Source organism: Pseudophryne corroboree, chromosome 5 (assembly GCF_028390025.1).
Source record: "Pseudophryne corroboree isolate aPseCor3 chromosome 5, aPseCor3.hap2, whole genome shotgun sequence".
Taxonomy (NCBI): Eukaryota; Metazoa; Chordata; class Amphibia; order Anura; family Myobatrachidae; genus Pseudophryne; species Pseudophryne corroboree.
Window position 1 is genome coordinate 585,049,964 of NC_086448.1, and position 24,042 is coordinate 585,074,005.

The 24,042-nt window shown below is 41.5% G+C and overlaps 1 protein-coding gene across 1 annotated transcript; it reads right to left on the reverse strand.

Annotated features, from left to right (window-relative positions):
* Positions 1-274: 274 nt before the first annotated feature.
* LOC134929633 (uncharacterized) lies at positions 275-23,948 on the reverse strand. The gene is made up of 7 exons (XM_063925216.1): positions 23,600-23,948; positions 22,965-23,024; positions 22,677-22,889; positions 21,515-22,062; positions 4,058-4,355; positions 3,590-3,783; positions 275-838 (listed from the first exon to the last, which is right to left on the reverse strand). The coding sequence occupies exons 1-7, from the start codon at positions 23,946-23,948 to the stop codon at positions 275-277; spliced, it is 2,226 nt and encodes a 741-aa protein (XP_063781286.1).
* Between the last annotated feature and the right edge of the window lie 94 nt (positions 23,949-24,042).

Here is a 24,042-nt window from a genome sequence, read left to right on the forward strand (position 1 = left end):
AAATGGATAATCCATACTCAACCTATGAACAGCAGATAAACCATGTGTATTAGGTATCACTGTATACATACTAGAGATGTCCACACTACATAACAAACTCCCAACCTGGGGGGAACCAACTGTTGATAATTTATTAAGAAACATGGCAGTGTCTAAGAGTTGCATCTGTTTATTAACAATACACAGTTGCAAAAGGGAATCTACTGTAAATATGTAGACACCCGTTGAAGTAACCCATCTCGAGCTGCAATTATTGGATGCCCTGGTGGATGAATCAAGGTTTTATGTATCTTGGGCAGTGAATAAATGACTGATGTTCAATAATTAAAGCACTCTTCAAATCATTTGAAATGACACCAGAATTCACTGCCAGCTGTAACTTATTGTTCAATAATCTACTAAAATTTAAAGTAGGATCACACTCAAGCAGTCGGTAATCACTGGTATCATTTAATTGCCTTTCTAGTTCAGCTTTGTAATCATGCAAGTCCTGTATCACAATAGCCCCACCTTTATCAGTGGGGCATATTGTGATATTGGTGTATGTAGACAAATCTCTTGGTGCATTAAATTCATCCCTGCTCAGATTAATTATACATTTATTTTTATTATTCAACATACCAGCTACCACATCACTGTGTACAGTATTATCTAGCATGCATCCATGTGTTTTTATGGCAGCATTATTAGACACTGGATCAAACCCAGAGTGTTTTTGAAATTTTAATAAATTCCTAGGTATTTTATCAAATTTCTGAATCTCGGATAGTGTCTTGCGACCACTAAAGTGTTTGTGCAATTTTAACTGACTGTTCAACTTGTATTTCTCAGTCTCCCACTGCAAAGGATCAAAACGTACAGTGGTTACAAATAAAAGTCATCATGCCCACCCGCCCCCGTCACACTGCAATGTGAGGGGAGGAGAGCGCAGGTTCTCTCCTGCCCCTCAATGTGCTAACAGGTGCTGCCGCACAGCACTGCCAGCAGCGCTGTGTGTCCGGTCTCCGGTGGCGGACCGGCTCCTGATTGGTTGCCGGTCCACGAGCTTTGATTGGCTAACGAACCGGTGCCACATTTAAGATAACCGCTGCCGGAGACATGGAGCATTGAGGGGCAGGAGAGACGCTGCACTCTCCTCCCCTCAAATAGCAGAGGGAAGCGCCGCAGTGGTGAGTGACTGATGGCCTGACTGACGTAAGCGGCAGCGGGCATGCGGTGAGGGTAGTCTTGTAACTGGCACTGTGGGGCATGTTTCTGGCACTGTGGGGCATGGTAACTGGCACTGTGGGGCATGTATCTGGCACTGTGGGGCATGGTAACTGGCACTGTGGGGCATCATGTATCTGGCACTGTGGAGCATGTATCTGGCACTGTGAGGCATGGTAACTGGCACTGTGGTGCATGTATCTGGCACTGTGGGGCATGATAACTGGCACTGTGGGGCATGTAACTGGCACTGTGGGGCATGTATCTGGCACTGTGTGGCATGGTAACTGGCACTGTGGGGCATGTATCTGGCACTGTGGGGCATGGAAACTGGCACTGTGGGGCATATATCTGGCACTGTGGGGCATTGTAATTGGCACTGCGGGGCATTGTATCTGGCACTGTGGGACATGTAACTTGCACTGTGGGGCATGTATCTGGCACTGGGGCATTGTAACTGGCACTGTGGGGCATGTATCTGGCACTGTGGGGCATGGTAACTGACACTGTGGGGCATGTATCTGGCACTGTGGGGCATGGTAACTGGCACTGTGGGGCATATATCTGGCACTGTGGGGCATTGTAACTGGCACTGTGGGGCATTGTATCTGGCACTGTGGGGCATGTAACTGGCACTGTGGGGCATATATCTGGCACTATGGGGCATTGTAACTGGCACTGTGGGGCATATATCTGGCACTGTGGGGCATTGTAGCTGGCACTGTGGGGCATTGTAACTGGCACTGTGGGGCATTGTATCTGGCACTGTGGGTCATGGTACCTGGCACTGTGGGACCTGGTAACTGGCACTGTGGGACATGGTAACTGGCACTGTGGGGCATGTAACTGGCACTGTGGGGCATGGTAACTGGCACTGTGGTGCATGGTAACTGGCACTGTGGGGCATTGTATCTGGCACTGTGCGGCATGTAACTGGCACTGTGCGGCATGTATCTGGCACTGGGACATTGTAACTGGCACTGTGGGGGATGTAACTGGCACTGTGGGGCATGTATCTGGCACTGGGGCATTGTAACTGGAACTGTGGGGCATGTATCTGGCAGTGGGGCATTGTTACTGGCACTGTGGGGCATTGTATCTGGCACTGTGGGCAATATGTATCTGGCACTGTGGGGCTCTGTATCTGTCACTGTGGATCTGACACTGTGGGGCACTGTGTATCTGGCACTATGGGGCACTGTGTATCTGGCACTGTGGGGCACTGTGTATCTGGCACTATGGGGCACTGTGTATCTGGCACTGTGGGGCAATTGTGTATCTGGCACTGTGTAAAAAGGGGACTCTGCATGCGTACTGTGCAAAAATTGAATGACGGTGTGCTGAGAGACGACACAAGGGGTAGGTGATAGTGTGCTGAGAGGCGACACAGGGGGTAGGTGATAGTCATGTTGGCATGCCCCATTTTCAGTGGCCACACCCCTACTGGAGCGTGGCCATGCCCATTTTTTTTGCACATACTTCTTTTATGGGTTTTTTGGGGGGGGGGTAGCAAATGCGGTACTCCTGGTGACTGTACCAATAAATCTCTCAAACTGGCATGTTAGAAAAGGCAACGTTTCAATGCCACTTTAATCAGGCATTTTCCTCAGGTCAAAGAAGAACATGAACTGCTTTCCTTATATAGGACATTCACCCTGTGCTCGGCAGCAGCCGGATGGCGGGATGCAGCTCGCTCCGTGCAGCGCAAAGGAAGTGACGTCAGAACACGTCACATCCTGCAAATGTGCTCCCCATCACCATAGTAACGTACATAACAACATTGGATAGCTGCAGATAAAACATAGTTTAGATGTAACAAACGATCGTGGGTGCACATACCGGTATAGATCAAGATATACCACATATAGCCACTGATATTTATTAACTCTTTACCTACATGCGGATAGCAGTGTTAAATCGAATGATACTGTGTTTCTAAATGCCCTTAATGTGCAGCATGCCGTGGTGACTCACCATTACTGGCTAAAAATAGTAGTATAACACATAGAACACAGTAGCTGCATATAGAACTGAAGTCCCCTAGATAATCAGTACATTCTGCATTAACAGAGGCCCGCATCTATACAGGGTAAAACAACACTATAGGCAACATAATGGAGGTAAAAACTATTGTGCACCCAATATACTGCAAGTTTAAAAAACACACACAATAAAACCTATAAAGAACATGACTGGCAGAATAGCTACAAGAATGCAAATCTCACATGAATACCCCATTACAAATAATGATTTCATAGAAAACTATTGAACCCATGGGATTCGTTGAGACCACGTGGAGACATGGTATTTAACCGATAAATCCACCGTGCCTCCATACGCAACAGTTTACCACCCCGATCAACCCCCTGATGGAGACTGGTACATGGTCTATCATACGATATTTAAGGGTGGTGAGTGGATGGCGTTTATCTGCAAAATGCCTTGCAACAGGCTGTTCACTTGATCCTTTAGTGATTGCATGCTTAATAGCCGATCTGTGGGCTGCCATACGTTCCTTGAACATCCATTCAGTCTTCCCAATGTATGACAGCCCACAGGGGCATATGAGCTGGTACACTACGAAACGAGAAGTGCACGTGAGTGTATGGTAAATTGTCAGTGTTCTTCCTGAATGAGGGTGTTGGAATGTATCCCCTGGGACCATAAACTGACATGTGGTGCAAGTACACTGGATGGGCAGGAATTAGTGCAGTGCGAATAGCACTGGAAATTTTTCCTTCCTGCACAGCAGAGTCCAGCACCATGGTAACGTGTTCCTTGAACTCTTTGGTGGGATCTCGACTCAACCGGCGGTACGAATTGACATCCTGTAATTAATGCTGGATCTCACTTTTATAGTCCTGCAAATTTTGTATGACCAATGCACCCCCTTTGTCCGCTGGTCGAAAGATCAAATTTGTCTGTTCGGCTAAGTGTTGGAGTGCATCACTTTCTTCCTTTGTAAGGTTATATCGGACTTGTGGGCTGCTGCGCAAATGGTCATCAGTCTGTTGTTCCAGTAGACATACAAATGTCTTTATAGATGCATTCTGTGACTGGGGCTCGAATTTTGATTTAGGTAATATCTTTTGTAATTTAGATGGTACTTCTGGAACAAAGTCATTTGGAGTGATGAGACCAAAATTTAACTTTTTGGCCACAACCATAAATGTTACATTTGGAGAGGAGTCAACAAGGCCTATGATGAAAGGTACACCATTCCTACTGCGAAACACGGAGGTGGATCGCTGATGTTTTGGGGATGTGTGAGCTACAAAGGCACTGGAAACTTGGTCAAAATTGATGGCAAGATGAATGCAGCATGTTATCAGAAAATACTGGAGGAAAATTTGCACTCATCAGCCTGGAAGCTGCGCATGGGACGTACTTGGACGTTCCAACATGACAATGATCCAAAACACAAGGCCAAGTCGACCTGTCATTGGCTACAGCAGAATAAAGTGAAGCTTCTGGAGTGGCCATCTCAGTCTCCTGACCTCAATATCATTGAGCCACTCTGGGGAGATCTCAAACGTGCAGTTCATGCAAGACAGCCCAAGAATTTACTGGAACTAGAGGCTTTTTGCCAAGAAGAATGGGCAGCTTTACCATCTGAGAAAATAAAGAGCCTCAACCACAACTACCACAAAAGATGTTAAAGGGGGCAATACACGGTATTAAGAACTGGGGTATGTAAACTTTTGATCAGGGTCATTTGGGTAGTTTCTGTTGTCATTATGATTTAAAAAGAGTAAACACAGTTGTTTGACAATAAATGGCTTCACCCAACCACTAACCATGAGTGAAAGAAAAGTTTGTGAGTTATCATTCATATTCTCTGACAAATGGCCAGAAAATCACAAATTCTGCTAGGGTATGTAAACTTATGAGCACAACTGTATATAGTATATATATATATATATATATATGTATATATATATATATACATACATACACACACACTATATTCCAGGTGAACATTGTATATAAATATATATATATATATATATATATATATATATACACACACTATATTCCAGGTGAACTTTGCTTAAAAACTGTCATGTTGATTTAATATTTTACTAAATGTAATAAGCTCTTCGTTAGAAAATTATGTCAATAATGAGAACTCAACTTACCAGTTAGTTGATTTAGAATCAAGAATTCCAGATAAGTACACATTGTAATCACACATGTTTGAACTGCACAATACATGAGTGTTTAGTTTTTGCTATTTATTGATAGCCAGTATATTAATGATGGTATAGCAAATGTCAATAAACACTGTCATTTCAGTTGTTAACTATTTTTATAAGTAGATTCAACAAACCGACGCTCTGCATTTTGAGATATCAATTATATTTCTAATGTAAGCTTGGTTACAGACCACGTAATAGTCTTTGTGCTATATGAAGCTATATTAACCTGCTCTTTTCCAGATTAATCAAATTATAATGTGTTTAGTATATACCCATAAAAATGAATAAGATATAAGCAGTGACTGCCGTGAAGTGTAAAATGAAAGCTAGTTGTAGCTACAATGCTTTATTTAAAACAGTTTGTTACTAAATTTGTAATATGATGTATCAATGTTGTATTTACTGAGCTGGATAATAACATTTAGCATTTTTTGCATTTCTGAGCAAATAGGTTGTTCTTGTTGATATGCAGATACAGTAGCAGCCCATAATAATAGTTCAGAAAGGAATATTAAATGAGTAATTGTTCTAGGAATTTAACTTTTCTGTAGCTTGATTCATACAAAGCAATATAAATGATGTTACAGTATACTGAATCATTAACTTGCTGAGTTGATGCTAATTTTTCTTTTAAGCTTGCCCAGCCAGCCAAGACCTTGCTTGCATGTGGTAATGTCAGTATGATTTATGACTGTGTAAAAGTGCAAACCTGCAGTGCACATGCTGTTTTATTGTACCACTTGCTTATTTTGAATATGGATTTGAAGACCAAGGGGGCGATTCAATTGTTGTTTGGGCATACACCACTAGAGGGTGCCTACTGGCAACAATTCAATTGTGTTGCCGTATGGGCGCCCATGCTGCCAGAGCCGACACTTCTGCTTGCAGCCTCCCTAGCTGGCCAGCAGAAATGTGCAAAGTGTCCCTTTTGTGGTCCCAAACAACACTTTTTTGTGGCCTGGCCAGTACTTGTAGGTGCATCAACAGTAATGGGTACTCGATCGTTGCAACAATTAAATTACTCTGATAAATGCCCATTATTTTGGGAACATCAAAAAAATGTAATCACCCCCCAAGAGAGCAGAGTCTGCGTAGGTGCTTATTAACCTAGGAAGAGTTTGCAAATACACAGACATTAGTCACTGAGCACTTGTTAAATGCATGAGTGCACGTAACCACAGGATGTGATGGCATACCTTTCCTGTATTAATGCATACTTTTATAATTTTTCATTAATTAACATAATTTCTTGTCTTATTGGTGCTTGATTGAACCTAAAAACTTTTGACTAGACAAATATAATTAATATAACTTAAATAAGAAGTCTTAATTGGAAATATTTAACACTAAGATTTTAATTCAATTAAATTTCATGGCTGTTTGTAACACATTTCTATTTTGAATTTGTTTCCATTAACATATTAAATTATTATTATTGTTTATTTATATGGCACCACAAGGGTTTCACAGCACCTAACAAAGTACATAAACAAGACATCAGGGAAAATGACACTAAGATAAGCATCACTGTTGCAGAAACTAGGGTTAGGTGCCACTGCAGGGAGTATGGCATAGAAGACCATCTAGGTTAAAGAAAGGAAAAGCACATGAGGATAGAGGGCCCTGCTCATGACAGCAAACTCTAAAGGGGAGGAGACAGACTGAAAGAGGTGACACAGAAGGGTAAATACCATTGTGTTGTATTTCTTTCAGAATCACTTTTAATCATAATAACCAAAATGAAACATAACCATTGCAGCAAAACTTTAAATATTAAACCACTGTAAATCCAGTATACTATTATGCTATTTGATTATTCAGAGAAAGACTAGATTGTTGCCATCGAGGAATTACTGTATGTCAGGTTAAGTTACATATCTGGCTACAACTGGAGTGTGTTTCCTTTCAGCTTCTTTTAAATATATGTCTGATTGAGTGGTATAACTGATTTTTTAAGTGTATTAATCTTATTAACAATTCAGTAAACTTATTACTAATTAAGCAAGTTTCTCCATTATTTTATTCATTGATTGAATTCAAACACAATTATATACATTTTAAGTGTTTACATTATTGTCAGTATACTCAGCGCGGTAATTATTTGGTTTTTGGTTGTCTATTTGTGGGGCTCTGTATAATCTCTTATTATCCACAGAAGAAAAGTACTGGATTAGATTTGTACTAATTATATCTATTATATAAATTGGATTGGCGCCGGAAGGTTGGGTGCTTCACCCTAAATACAACTGGTTTCTGAATCAATTCGAGCTGCGGCTTGGGGTTTGCTGCCAGGCTTGGATTCCAAAATGAGGCAAAATGTCATCCTGCCAGCACTTGATTATCACAGGTTTTCTATTCTATAAAGGTTCTGTGGCCAGGACTCTGCACCATTTTGCGCTGTTCTCAGGCATGCTGCTGTATGCTGCTCTATGCTCTGCTGGTTCATGTGCCTGTGTCCAGACTCCAGACTTCAAAGGTCGCTGTGCTGTGTTCAGAGTGACAGTGACTCAATAAAAAGTGAGTGTTCTGTCACAGAGAGGCAGATTTATTAACCTGGAAAAGGCATAAAGAAGTGATAAACCAGTGATATGTGCAAGGTGATAAAGGCACCAGCCAATCAGATCCTAACTGTTAATTTACATAATGGAGCTGATTGGCTGGTGCCTTTTTCACCTTGCACATATCGCTGGTTTATCACTTCCTTATGCCTTCTCCAGGTTAATACATCTGCCCCCCAGTGGTGTTGCACTGACTTCACAGGCCATATCCCACCCACTGCATTCACAAACAAGCACTAGTGTGTATTGTCAGGTGCAAAAAAAGTAAAAAAATAATAATAATAATATGAGATAAAATAGTTTAAAAAATTGTATATTTTGTTTGTATTGTTCGTGTACAGCACTCCAGTACCCCAGTGCGCTTTGTTCACTTCACATAAGCTCTGTGACCCACATAATGTGAGCCAAGCTGCCCGTTAAAATATATATATATACAATGTATAATTTGTGTTTACCGTTCTGTGCACTCTACCTACCCCAGTATGCTCTGTACTCCAGTGCACTTTGTTCACTTCACATAAGCCTTGTGATTCCACAGTGTGAGCCAAGCTGCCAGTTAAAATATATATATATATACAATGTATAATTTGTGTTTACCGTTCTGTGCACTCTACCTACCCCAGTATGCTCTGTACTCCAGTGCACTTTGTTCACTTCACATAAGCCTTGTGATTCCACAGTGTGAGCCAAGCTGCCAGTTGAAAAAAATAAAAAATAAATTTTTGTATAATTTTGACTTCTGGACAGGTGTAACAGAATTTCCTAAAATTAGTGATACCTCTACCGTAACTCCATCTGATGCATTCACCATCCTAAGAATGGTGGAGAATTATTTTCATGACACCGTACAAATACTGTAGGTATGTCACAGATTCTCTTTGACTACTGGAAGAAAAAATATGCAATTTGGAGGTCCTTGTGCAAACTGGCTTTGCATTACTTAAGCTGCCCACCCACCAGTGTGTACTTAGAGTTTTCAGCACAGCTGGGAACCTTATCAGCGATTAGCGTAGGAGGCTACTACCTTAAAATGTGGCAAAGAAATTCCATGAGAAAGACCTGATAAATACATCAGTGTACAGAGACTTCAATAATGGTGGATTCCAGCGGGGATGAATTCATATTGTGTGAGGATGATGTACACACTGATGAGGGTGAGGATGGTAGAGATCTTACCACTGCAGAGCTGTTAGCTTGGCTGCCTTGAGCCCATTGGTAGCTTCTTTTGTGAGGGCCCAAACAAAGCAAGCAATAATGTCAGTCCCTGCTGTGTGTTTGTGTCGCTACTCCATCGCTTTTACTGACAGCTCACTGCAGCCTTTGGCCTAAACTGGATGAAAACAAAATTGTTAATTCTGAGGTGGCCAAAATTGAGTGGAAGTAACTGGAAATTAAGGTTATTGAAGTTAATATAGTGGGAACAAAAAAAGTCCTAAATTATTTGATTTTAGTGTTTTTTCAGTTTTTGAAAAGAATACTAAACCAAAACTAAAAGTCACAGCGTTTAGGCAAAACCAAAAACCGGATGATGAATTAGAACTAAAACCGAAACCAACAAAAATGGTCTGGTGCATATCTAAATCCAGGATAAGTAACCATTTGTTTTGCGAATACAGGTGTGAAAACACATAAGACCATGGCTTTTCAGGGATCCTATGTGTTTCCATTTGAAAATGGGTAATTAGACATACCAAAATATGGGCTTTAATTGGATAAACCTATAATGACCATTGTGCAAAAATCGTAATAAAAGTGTGTTTTATTTGTGCGACCAGTTACCGCAGCTAATAGGATACTCCTAATGTCTTTCATAGCCCAAATTGTTTCCAGTGTTTAACCATTATCTCTAAATGTGAGTTGTTTTGAAATTAATAATATAAATAGATTAATATTACATATCACATGTAATTATTTATATATCTCTATTTCAATGCTCTTAAGATAGTGACAACATGAATAAACTTAATACTTTCATTGCTAAGGATGTGTGGGACTCATCCTCCAGCTGTACAGTACCTTAAAAATGTTAAGGACAGGCCCCACTTGACCTACTGAAAATACCAGGGACGTGCAGTGAGTACATTGCTCAGAAGGCACTGGCTAGTACCAGAGCCAGATTTACACACAATATATGAGCCAAAGGGTTCATGTGTGCATCATGCAAAGTTGCAGCAGTATTAACTCCTGGTGATTTGGTGAGTTTTGATCAAAGATGTGCGTAAAAGGTAGGCAGATGAGCACTGCCTCATCTGCCATAGAATTTTAGTCCAGAGTTTTGACTATAAAAATTATTAGACTAATACAAAGAATATATTTCTAACATTTTCTTTGTATTTTTCAGATACATTATACAGTCAAAACTCTAGTGCCGATGTTGACAGGAAAGGCTCTGCCTAACCTGCCTCATCCCACCAAACGTCACTGGTAAATACTGCAGTTTAAATGGAGGAAAAGCTTACATCCATTGATTTTCCTTTGTTCTAGAGGAAGGCAGTTTGGGACATTATCACATCACTAAAGGAGACCACACTAAAAATGAAATACTGTACAGAGTTCAGCTTTGTGGTTTTGGTCAATTAAGTTTGCAGTCAGCCACACATGCTGATTCCCATTGATAGGACTCAATGTTATTTACATAACATTGAAGTCTACAGAACGTCCACAGCCAATCACCAGTGAAGCTCCTCTGGTGATCTAAGCTGATTAGCTTAGGGTTTTCCCAGTGACTGGAGTCACCTGGGTCCCCGTCATTCACATAGAGGGGCAGCATGTAGCAACACATGCTGCTCCTCAGTCTGGAATGGAATGGGTATGCGTTTTCTTCTTTTTTTTTAACCCTTTGGATGCCTACATGGCCCCAATAGGATAGAGGTGAGTATGTTTTTTTACAGGTACTCTATGGATTTCTACAGGACAAGAGGACCAAATCACTTCATGGTATGGTGTGTAAGTATGAGTGTGAGTGTGCAAGTATGTTTTATTAAAATTATAAGGTGTGTGTCCCCCCTATTTTTATTTTAATATTTATTTTACAGGTAGAACTACAGGTACCAGCAGGCCCTTTAAGACCCCACATGCTGGTACTTGTGGTTCTTTAAGTACCAGCATTCAGAAATGCTTGCTGGGACCTGTTGTTTCACAAGTAAAAGACAATATTGTATCTATTTATTACACTGTGGCTATCAACCCGGCAACCACAGCCCAAGAATTCAGGGGAAAGCCCTGGGCTTCAGCCCTGGCTCTTGGGTTCCTGGAGGGGGTCCCCTTTATTGAGGGTTTCCCTACTCCCTCAGGGAAACCAGACCAGGTTTGACTAGTTGATGATTTAATGCTATGGCTGCAGGGACCTGTATGAATGTGTCCCCCGGCTGTGACATTTTCTCCTTGACTAGTGGAGCACGATGCTGGTTCCAAAATTACAGGGGACCCTTAAGTCTTTTTTCCTCTGTATTTTTGGAACCAGGACCAGTCCAAGAACCCAGTGCTGGATTTTAAAATACAGGGGATCCCCTTGAACTATTTAAACACTTTTGGGTGGCAATGAGTGAGTTTCTTTTATGGCCCAGTACACCCACCATATATCTCGCATTCTGGTTGGTCTAAAAATCATAACTTTTCTTTTCCAAAAATCGCATATTTTTTTGTTACTAAAAATCTCAAAAAGTTACACACAATTTGCATTTCACACTTAAAAATTGGAATCTATTACATTTGCGATTTCCTGCAATTTTTTTTTTTACATTTTTAAAAGTGTGATTTGATAAAACCGCAATCTACAACATTTCACCCATAATGTTAGTCTGACGTTTAGTCTGTGCATTTGTTATATGGGAATTTGATTGTAAACTCTGTGTGAGGCTGACATATCTGTATAATATTCAGATTATACAACTTGTGCATATCACATGGCAGTACAGATGGTGTAATGGTTAGCATTACTGCCTCACAGCACTGAAGTAATGGGTTTGATTCCCACCATGGCCCTAACTGTGTATATTCTCCCCATAATTGTGTGGGCTTCCTCTGGGTACTTCAGTTTCCTTCCACAAACAAAAAATATACTGGTAGGTTAACCTTAGAGTGAATGTGTGTGCAAGTACATTTATAGGGAATATCGGGCCTAATTCAGCCTTATGTGGTGTGCACACACGCAACGGCTGCAATGCGTGTGTGCATTGGTGCGATCGCCTCTGCATGATTGACAGGCAGAGGTGATCGTGGGGCGGGCCGGTGGCATTCGAACGGCATTAGGGGGGCATGGTCTGGACAATGCAGGCGTGTCCGGACTGTTGCTGGGGTGGGTCACGGCGGTTGCATGATGTCACCAAAAACATAGCGGGTATTGTGTCCGGACTGTTGCTGGGATGGGTCATGGCAGCTGCAACCAAAACCATGGCAGGTAGCTGCGTAGGCAGGGAGCTATTCAACAGGTGCATAAGCTTTGCCACTGTGAGATGCTTTCGCACATGTGCTGGGGGTGGGTAGGGCCTGGCATGCAGGGTGGACTAGCCCTGTGCTAGGCATTCCCCGGCATGTCAGAGCTTTTGATCACAGATGTGCGTTTTTACGCACATCTGCAATCAGGTCTGAATCGGACCCATAGATTGTAAGCGGGATTGGTATGAGATGCTGTATGTCAGTATACTGACTTCGGCATCTCGTGCACCAGAATGCCGGCAGGGGGGCGAGTGCAATGAAGCCCCTTGCAGGCTGGCTGTGCTTACCATGCTGCGAGTTCGCTCTCCACAGGTTATATTCTCTCTCTATGGATGTCATGGACACCCACAGAGGGGGAATCACCTACCTCGCCGGTATTCCGGTGGTGGTATAGTACCCCTGGTGGGATTCTGGCGTCAGTATTGAGACAGCCAGGATCCTGACTGGGCTTACAATGCACTGTGGATTGTCTGTCATGTCTGAAAAAACGCAGGCGTGGCTGGGTGTTTGCTGGGCGGGTGTATGATGTCAAATCTGGACACAAATAGGCTGAAGTGATCGCAAGCGCTGAGTAGGTGGTACAGAGCTACTCAGAAACTGCACAAACTGTTTTTTCTGAGCTCGGCTGCACATGCGTTCGCACTTCTGCTAAGCTAAATTACACTCCCCAGTGGGCGGCGGCATAGCGTTTGCACGGCTGCTAAAAACTGCTAGTGAGCGATCAACTCAGAATGACCCCCATAGTTCTTTCAAAAAAATCTCTTAACACTGTTTTTGTTGCCTATAGCCCAGTGTATTTAGATACTGTACATTATCTATATGTTCAACTTTTCTGTTTGAGTGCCCATATTTCATTCCCAGCTATAAAACATCCATGAAATGACTGCTGGGTTTAAAAGATACAGCACACGAGGGATTAAAGTAGTACTTCATTACTAAAATCAAATTTTACTATATATAAGCCTGAAGTTTTATCACCAAGGTGTCTGGCATACATGATTAATCAGCTCTTTGTGAGTAAACAATATATTCCTGTGCTAATGGTGGCTTGTGTGTTTTATTATACTTTTGAATTGTAGAATAATTGTGGGATTCTACCTACAGTAAAGTAAAATCTATTAAGCAATTTACAAGTAGTAGAAGAGAGATACAATGTTATATTAAATAATCTTTTTCAAGGTCATTTACTTGGATGACAGCATTGACATTTAATGCTTGACAAACTGAATGTTCCACTGGAGTAGCATAAAATCCTAAATGTGTTACTGTCGAGAAAATTGAAAGAATAAAATGACTGTGGAGCATTTTAATTCCATTTGATTAAAATAAAATTGATAAATATGCCTTTTTAATGTTTTTGCAATATTCATAAGCTAAGTTATTTATTTTTACTTTATTCTACTTGGAAAACATGAAAAATGAGCTTAATTAACAAAATAATATTGCACTAATTGAGATAATCAATAAAAAAAAAAGAATATAAGTAATAACCTATCTACATATAGGATAGTAACCAACCTGAAATGACTCCAGAATCATTTATCACTCCTGATTAATTTGTCTATAAACTGACATGACCACTGTTTGGTTCTAGCACATGGGCAGCAATCCACAGTGCATAATGTAGCCAACAAATACTATATATCATCTCACCAATGCCAAAGCTGCCATTGTTTTGCTGGGTATATACTGAGCAATTATTGGATCTCACAGCTAGACTGCTGTAATTTCAGAGAATGTTTTATTATCTGTTGACAAATTGAATGATGTATCAAACATTCCCATATGAAATTCTCAATTTCTCTTAACCCTCAATGTAATGTTTTCAAATAGGGATCCGGACAGGCACCACCAGGGAGGGATAGGGTTAGACTGGGGGTGGGGAGATTAGGGTCAGGCTGCAAGTGAGGTTGGTTAGGGTTAGGGAGGTTAGGGATTAGGAGTAGTATATTACCAACTAGGTCAGGATCCTGAGCATCGGGATGCCACTGTTGGTATTCTGACTGCCGCAATCCCTAGTGCCGGGATCCCGATACTGTCCATTTATGAGTCATTTTCATGTATTAGGAGCATCTCACATGTAACGTAACACAATGGGCCTCATTTACAGCTAGGAACAAAGGCACTAACAATACAAACATTTGGCAGCTTAATATTCACACTTCGATTTAAAGCTGATTAAGGCACAACATGTTGCAGCACAACATGGTTCCGCTAAAGTGCAGAATTGTTTTGTTTAGCAGGATTTAATCGAAACTCTGCCCTATGGGAAAAATGTTGCTCCTATGAGTACCATTATTTCCTAACTTAAAAACTGCGGATAATTCCATTTTTGCAGATCTTCCATCCTTTAGAACCACCATTATATTAAGTAGAAATGTTGGACCAGATATGAATGTTGGGGCTCCCTATTGTTAGACTTGTACATGAAAGCACAACAATATTTAACTCAACTAAGTTGCTGCAGTCGCATCTTCAGGTAATTCAGCTACAAACGTCCTTCCTTGGTGTATAGCCGTGCGTTGGAATGTGTTTAAATGTGAAAGGTGTGAGACACTCACTGACAGCATCCATAGATGCTGATATACCGCTTGGGGCATCTTTATATTGCACCATACATTTCTGCTACTGTGCATCCAAATCTGTACTGTGATTCTGTTTGTACGCAATTGGGAGGAATACCCACCATATACAGTACTAGAAGCAAAATGAGCAAATGGTATTATGCCCACCACATGAAGCCACATGCCCACCTTTTGCATGCATACCATACCAGTCCAACACTTATACCTCACCTTGCTCCCGACTTATTATTCAGCTATACTGTATGTTCAATCAGCTTTTTTAACCTCATGTTAACAGTCAAGTGTCCACCATGTACAACTTTGCTTCCAGTCTTCTAGCCTCAGTACATTAATCATCTGCTCCACATATAAGTTTCTTTATTTCCTTGTGCAGACATGTTTCCTTCTATTCACTGAGGTTCATTGTACATTCACTTTCATACTCTGAGCTCCACAATTCCTGTATATCAATTTCCCCTCCACACAATTTCCCCACTTACCTCTACTTTTATATGTGGTTAGTGGCTGGAGGAAACAGTGATATCATTCAATAAACTCACGGGGTTTCCAGCAAATGAAACCACAATGGGTGCCCTCACAAATGAAAATAATGTACATTGTTTTTCTTGCACTACACATTTGAAGATTGGTTATTTACTGTAACACTCTTTGCTTTATGTCATGCTTTGTATATTTGCACTTTCTTGATGTACCACCTCAATAACATGTCTTTAGAAGAAATGATAGGTGGTTTACAGTAAAATAGTGAAACCATTTTGACTGCTAGTTGTGAAGCCAAAGTGCTTCTCATTGAAGCAGAGTACCTTCTTCTGGAAGTACTGCAACCAATGAAATACTTGAAAGGCTATTTTTGGAAATAGGGTCACCTGAAGCCCCAAGACCCTAAAAAGGAAGAATTCTACAGTATTTTCTTCTGATCATGAAAGAATACATTTGCAAGTTATGGGCCAGATCTACTAAGCCTTAAAAAGTGATAACATGGAGAGTGATAAAGTAACAACCAACCTGCTACTAACAGTAATTTTTCAAATGCAGCCTTTAACATGGCAGTTAGGAGCTGATTGGCTGTTACTTTATCACTCTCTCACTTTTCAAGGCATAGTATATCTCTCCTTAACGCTAGAAAAAAATATAATTTGCAACTTGTAACTACTGTTACTATTTCAGTTTTGAACCCACTTAAAAATACATTAAATTAATAGTTTTAATGTCTTTGAAGCCACTTTGTGTCACCCTAATTTTCCAAATCTTCAGTTGTCACTTCTGTGGAAGAAGGTATACTATAGTGATCTATATTAATAATCTAGATAGTTTATCCACAATTTAGAATGTAGCACATATTTTAGCTAGTAATTATTTACTGTATATACTAGTGTAAACTCTAGTTATTTATTACTTTATTTATACAGTAGCTATGATTTATTTATTTACGGTAGTGTTTCAAATCCAGTGTTCGTACCTGGGATTAAGGCAGAGAAAAATGGTCAAATGCCACAAGTAACAAATACTGTATTGCAATTCCAGCCTGGTCTTATTCAAATTCATAAAATAAGGAAACATTCAACAAAATTCAGTGCTTACCTGCTTCACACAATTAATGTTACACATTATTTTTATTGAGATGATTTTTATGTATTTTTAAAGCATTTTATTTTGAGATGTGTTTTAAAAACCTTGTATTTAAATAAAATATAGCATACAGTAATATGAAGCACTTTTCCAGAAAATAAAACATTCCCTTTGATAAACTGAATGACATTCAACCTGCTTTTCTATATACGTACTCTACAGTGAGAAAAATTTGGTTACAAAAGAATGACACATTTCTTTTTTATAGAAAAGAACAGTAACAGAAATCAATTTCTTCTAGCTGTTCATGAGATTCACTGCTTCTCCCACGCAAAGTTCTTACAAATAGATAATTAACAATAGCATGACAGCCAATGTTAGGACATAAAATAAATAACCAGATTAGTAGACTTCTCTCTTCTACATTTATTACAGACATTTTTAGCATAAATTACATTGTATTTTATTCTATACTGTTAGCTTTTTTAACTTTTAACTTTAAGACATCATAGATAGTATCTTGTTAACTAAAAATGTATCCTATAATTATCTATGACAGGATGTTTCTAATTTATTGCCTGTGTTAAATGATATGTATGTATTAAGCTTTACATGAGGAAAACACAATAGACTGATATAGATTTTGCTTCCTTCTTCAAAAGCTAATGGGAGAAAATGATATTGTTGATATAACCCTAGTTTCTCTATCATCTTTTGTCCTCATTAGAGGAAATATAGGTTGACAACAGTAAATTTATATGTGAAAGGGAGTAAAGTGTGATTTGGAGATAAAAGAGAGAGGTTTTATTTTGTGAGATGTGAAAAGATGATATATACCTTCTACAACCTGGTTTTCATTCTTATCACTAACAGACAGATAAATCTGAAGGTCACTACTTCACTCTCTTCATTTATTTGTCTGCAGCCTTTGATCTGATTCAAACCATGTTGCATCAATTCCTTCCTGATGGGAGGGGTGCTTTCCAGGATGACAATGCACCAAGTCACAGAGCACTTGCAGTTGTTCAGGTGTTTGATGACTATGATACCGATGTTATCCATATGTTATGGTCTTCTCCAGAGGCAGATTGGGATGGAAGACCATCCTGGGAAATTTATGGAAACAGCCCTAATAGGGGTGTGGTCTGATGAGGGGGTTAGATCTGTTGAGGGAGTGTCAGGATCCCTCCTCATAGGTCAAAAGACTCAAGTAAGGCAGCACTTGCGTACAATCAGTTGTACATAAGTGCTGCCTTACTTGTGTCTTTTGCTGCAGTTGTGTCTGAGACTAAAAGTGGCCCTGTAAAATTTTGCAGAAGTAGCCCAGCATTGGCAGCACAAGAGGTATAACATACCATGTAGCCATGGCAGCTTCACTGGATGGTATAGTTGTTGTATTGCAGAGTTGGAATAACAGAATGAATGGGGACAATGCAGAGTAAAGAATTTGAGTACCAAATAGGTATGAGAATAAATAAGCATTCTGGCTTTTTATGTAAAGAAATCTGGTACTGTTCCAGAGGAAGGGGGAGAGGGGGGAGAGTAGAAGAACAGATAACACAGGGCAGCAATGTATAGGAAAGGGGGGAGGAGAATTACCTGGGGGGATACAAAAGGTTTAAGGAGTGCAGCCAGCTTTCTCTTTGTGGCCAGGAGTCCAAGAAGATACACAGAATCTAGGAAGGCTACGAGTGCTAAGTATCGATTTATGTATCCTATATATATTACCTCTCCTGGCTCCCTCAGCAGGCTTGTAACCCCTGCAGCAGCACCTTAGCTTCCACCTCCCCAGTGGCCTGCTGAGCTATCATAGCCCCTGAGTCCTACCACACGCCTTGCTCTCCCTGCATAACACGCCCCCCCTCCTTCCCACAGCTACTTTCCACAGCAACAGCATTACCAGGAGAAATGCTCTCCTGCCCGGTGCCTTAGGGAGGCTGCTCACCACCCCTTCTCCCCCACACGGGTGCTTCATAACTGGAGGACCCCAACGCAGCTCCCCCCCACTCCTGCCCTCTGCAAGGTCAGTGAGGGTAACCTAGCAGGCGACCACCTGCCTTAGCCTGGGATCCCCCTTGTTTCCAGTTTAGCGCGACTTGGGAAAAAGACAGGACACATCATCCAGGAAGCCAGCGGCATGCCTGCTCCGGCGCCCCCCCCTCCATAGTTGCAGGTTATATTGTGGCCAATCCCAACATCACCCGCAGCATCGGGCCACTGCACCCACCCCCCCAGGCACAGCACAGGCCACGGGACTCACCTTAAGTCAGCCCTTTCCCACCCAGCTCAGATCCAGCAGTAAAAGACTGGCCGTGCAAGTGGCCCACACCAAACACAGATGCAAACCCAACAAGGAGCCCCCCCAGGCAGAACAATGGCCCGCAGGATAGAGACAACCCATCACCACCCAGACACCCCTACACACCCCCATAGCCCACTATTTACAAGGGGCAAATTACTGGACTCCTCTGCTCATCCCTCCTGGTACCAGCATACAGGATACCCTCCCACATCTTGCCCAGGGCTAAGCCAGTACCCCGCAGTCAACAACCTTTCCCCCTTTTATTTATTTATTTATTAATTTATTTTCCTTTATTTTTTTCCCCCTTTTATATTTTTTCTGTCATGTTACTTTATAATACTGCACTTTTCCCCTTCATTTACTGTACTTACTTACAGATGATCAGACTACATGTCACGTTCTCCTTCCGGCTTAGCTTTAGAGGAGCCCAGGTGAAACTTTGCAAACTAATGATTCCTTTGGAAGCACACAGAGGGACCTCCCAAGATAAGTATCATGTATTTACAGTCTATGGGGTAAATTTACTAAGCTCCCGATTTTGACCGAGATGCCGTTTTTTCATCAAAGTGTCATCTCGGTAATTTACTAAACTCAAATCACGGCAGTGATGTGGGCATTCGTAATATTTTTGAAGTTCAAGGTAAAAATCACGAATGAATACACCATCGGTCAAAATACGCCTGTTTAGATATGAATCTCGGTCATTTACTAACCATTCGTAATTGTAATATCTGCCGTGAAAATGCATTTGCGGCCGTGAAAAAATACAATTCGTAAAAAAGTCCTAAAAAAAAACGCGGCTGCTTTTGAAAAGCGTGTTTACATGTGTACTCAATTATCCATTACTCACACCTGAATGTTTGGCCCTATAAAAGTGTTCCAGGCACATTTTGAAATTCTCTCACTCTGAAATGGCGGCTGTGGTGTGTGCCAATGAATTTATGTTTGCTGTGGGATACCTTAGACTGCTCCATGAGGCTTCCAGAAATCAGGCCCAGGTAAGTGAACATGGTCAGCAGGTTGTCCAGGTGCCGCGGAGGCTGCGCCAGCCTCGTTTTTTTTGCGGTCGTTTAAACTTAAACGCATTGTCCGATGATAGGGTCATACAGATGTTCCGCCTAAATAGAACCAACATTTTCCGCCTGTATGACCTTGTCAAACTGGGCCTAGACCCTGAGACAGCACGCTCTCGCTCTGTCTCAGGCCTACACAAACTCCTGGCTGTGTTACACTTTATGGCTACTGGGAGCTTCCAGGCTGTGGCAGGCGACGTGATTGGTATCTCACAGCCCACCTTTTCAAGATATTTGAATCAGGTGAGTCAAAAAATACATAGCCGGTTATGTCTAAGTGTTGCTTCTGTAAGTACAAACAACACAGTATTGTATAGAATACCTAACATGACACTCACCTTAGCTTGTTTAATGTCCACTCAGGTTTTGGATGTCTTGGATCCACATATTAATGCCTCAATCTGCTTCCCTACCCAGGAGTCGGAGTGGCGTGCTGTCAGGGTAGCTTTCTATGAGCTTGCTGGCATGCCCAATGTGCTGGGGGCCATAGATTGCACACACGTTCAGCTGAGATCACCTAGGGGCCGCCAATACATATATACGAATAGACATCTGGCCCAATCAACTAATGTCCAGGTGGTCTGTGATGCAAACTTTAAAATTATGAGTGTTGTTGCAGGTTACCCTGGTGGCTGCCATGACTCCTTCATCCTCAGTCAGTCATCGCTCTTCGATAAATTTGAGGACGGACAAATGCCTGATGGCTGGCTGTTGGGTATGTTTATAATGTTTTGTGTGTATGTCTTTTAACCACAAACTCGAGTTTTGACTAGGGGAATGAATAATCTAACACATGTACTAATGTTGACTATATCTGTTTTTCAGGTGATGGGGGTTACGGCTGCTACTCTTGGCTCCTTACTCCATTGTCCCAACCTGATTCTCCTGCTGAACACAGTTACAATCATGCACATAAGGCTACGCGGAATGTGATAGAAAGATGTTTTGGTGTGCTGAAGTCACGGTTTCGGTGTCTGGATAAATCTGCAGGCCTTTTGTTGTATAGTCCCTCAAAGGTGACTAGAATTGTGTTCTGCTGCTGTTTTCTCCATAATCTGTGTTTAAGTCAACATCTGGCACATGATGAGGGAGAAAGCAGTCAGCAAGCAGAGGAGTTAGAAACATCTGGTGACAGTGTGAGTACATATGTAGGGAGGCAGGTACGGCAAGAAGTGATCCAGCGGTATTTTTCTGGTAAGTTTTTGTAGGATGTAATTATCCTTGACTAAACACTTTGCAATACAATCAATTGTGTGTTTTGTTACTTACTGTTTGTTGTTTATAGTGGTGTGTACATTGTACTTAGTTTATGTTATCAATACATTTTCAGACATTACCCATGAAAAACATACATACATACATAGCAGCTTCTACAATGTTTGAGACGGACACAGGAAGTTGTGTGTTTGACAAAACTAAATTTTTATTGCGTTACTCAAATTTTTCAAAAGTCTTATTTTTTCCGCTTGTGTGTGCTGGGTGCTGTGCTTTGTGCTGGCTCACTGGCACGTGCTCGGGAGGAACGCCGAACAGGGGAGGTTACTGGCGTTTGGATAGGGGTCGTGGTTCCAGAGCTGGATGTCACTTGTTGAGCTGCCATCAATGTTATGTTGTTGCTCAAATTATTTATGCTTGCATTCAGTTGTGTGTTGGTTGCAGTGTGGCTGGCTACAATCCGGGATAAAGACTCATTCACAACCTGGTTGTGCTGTATTAGTTGTACGAGTGTTTGTTGGTGGCGCTGTTGCTCATCAATGATGCGCGTTAAATGAGCCAGCATTTGGTTGTTGTCTGCCCGTATTTGCTCCATCGATGTTGCGATTCGGCCTACTTGGACAATCAGTCTGCCCGAGTTGCGACTAATGCGCGGTAGATGATGGGGCAGACTGGCAAGGTGTTGGGTATGTGCGGTCAGGCTGGCATTGCTTTGGGCCTGTTGGCTTGTCCAACTGGACCAAAAGTCATCTGGTATTTGTGGCTGGGGTGGAGCTTGTGCCAGTTGTGGACTCATGGAGGCTTGGGGGATATCCTGCAGCTGTATTGGCTGGCTCGGGTCAACAGGTGTTAGTTGCAGTGTGAAGGTTGCCTGTTGGTCTTGTCCCTGCTGGTCCACGTCGGCCATCAAGCTTGGCTCTGTATGGGGTGGCCAACATGCAATGTTTACTTTTCTAAAAATATATTTGCTAGTTCTAAACATTACTACATTCATAATACTCCATTTCTCAAGTTTTTAGAGTTGTTTTTCTTAACTTATAATTTGTTTGTTCTCAAAAAACATATATACCATCACAGGCGTGCACATAGACAGACTTGCGGAATCCTCACCTAACTACCTCCCCTCCACAGCATTACAGTGTTATGTCACCTCCCCTGTCCACGATATAGACTGCTTACCTGGATAGTCCAGAGGAGCGGAGCAAGTAAGCAGTCTACATACCGGACAGGGGAGGTGTGTGAACACTATAATGTTGTGGAGGGTGTTTTTGAAAAAAGTCATTTTTTTTTTTAATTTTTATGTGCACGTGTGTGGTCAAAATATTTACAAATGTATGTTCTTTTTTTAAAAATGATGTTGGCGATATCAACCACTAAGACATTGAAAAATTAAGCATTTGCACCTTTAACAATTGAAGACGTAACATCACATTGCTTGTTATGGAAAACATGTAATCTCAACTCCAACTCACAACATAGTAACTGTACTGTGTAGATTATTTGCTATGTGTTTAGTTTCTGTTTTGACTCACCAGATAACTGAGGTGATCGGGGCTCATCACTCTGTGGACTCGCCAATAGTGCCAGTGGTGGCTGGGGTGACACTGCAGAAATGCGCCGCCTGGGTGGGGAAGATGGAGCCGCAGATTCCGTGCCAAGACGCCGTGTCTTACTTGGCCTCCTGGGTAAGTGCCCCGAGCCCTGTGATGGGCGCCTTAGAGGAGGTAGGCTTACAGAAGCAGAACCTATGAGAATATATAAACATTAATATTTTGTACTTCTATGTGTTTGCAGAATATGTGACTACAGTGAATTCTTACCTGCAATCCCAGCATCATCCTGAGTTGTCTGAGGCCTGTCTGGCCGGCTGGTCTGTCGGACTGTTGAAAAAGTGGCGAAAACATTATTACCATACTTTGTGTAAAAATTCTAACTGCAAAGCCTTAGTGTACTGTAACCATCTATTAGGTATTGTAAATTAAACTAATTTCTGCTTAAGATCTTCGTGCTTCCTTAATTTGTGGTGTATATCAAAATGTACATGGCGTTGCACCAAATAAATCTGTTACATTTGAGAATTATGTGTCAGATATTGCATAGATTGAATACTTGCAAATTGAACCAAAATGTTTATTTGAATTTGTAGAAACCTTTAAAAAAAAAAAAAAAAAAAAAAAAAAAATGCTATTAGATACAACACCGATGTCCAAGCAATATCTCATAATAATTATTGCAAATACACATACCAGCAGGCATTGCACCTGTTTTTGCCAATAAAAAATAAAAAGCTACAGCCAAGGCAAGATGGAAAATGCAGTTTCTAAACACAAACACACCTTAAGGGTGCATAGGCCTGTAATACATGACCAACAATTTTTGCATCCTTTAACCTTTAAAAAAAACAACATTATCATTTTGAGGACATTTTACAATATTTAACAAATATCCAACTCACCATCCTGCGTGGGTCGGTCCGAATCCCGGACATGAGTTGCAGACACCACTTCTGCAGGAATCAGTGCCCGCACAGGCTCCTCCCACTCCCGATAGGTTGCCCGGAAAGGGGGGCCACCTCCGGTTTTGCGGGCTGATTTTGCCTCTTTGGCCATCTTGGCCTTGACACGCCGCTTTATGTCATAGAACCTCTTGCGACACGTGTCCTCAGTCCGCCTCACCACACCCTCACTATTGACGGCAACTATTACTTGCCCCCACAGGACAGACTTCCTGCGGGAGGACACCTTGCCAGCATCCTGACCAAACAATTGGCGATGGTGCTTCATCAGCTCACGCACCAACGCCATGTTTTCAGCATAGCTGAACTTAATATTCCTGCCAGTCTTGGTAGTGGTGCGTGGCTGCGGAGCCACAACACCATCACTATCACTGGAGAATGCA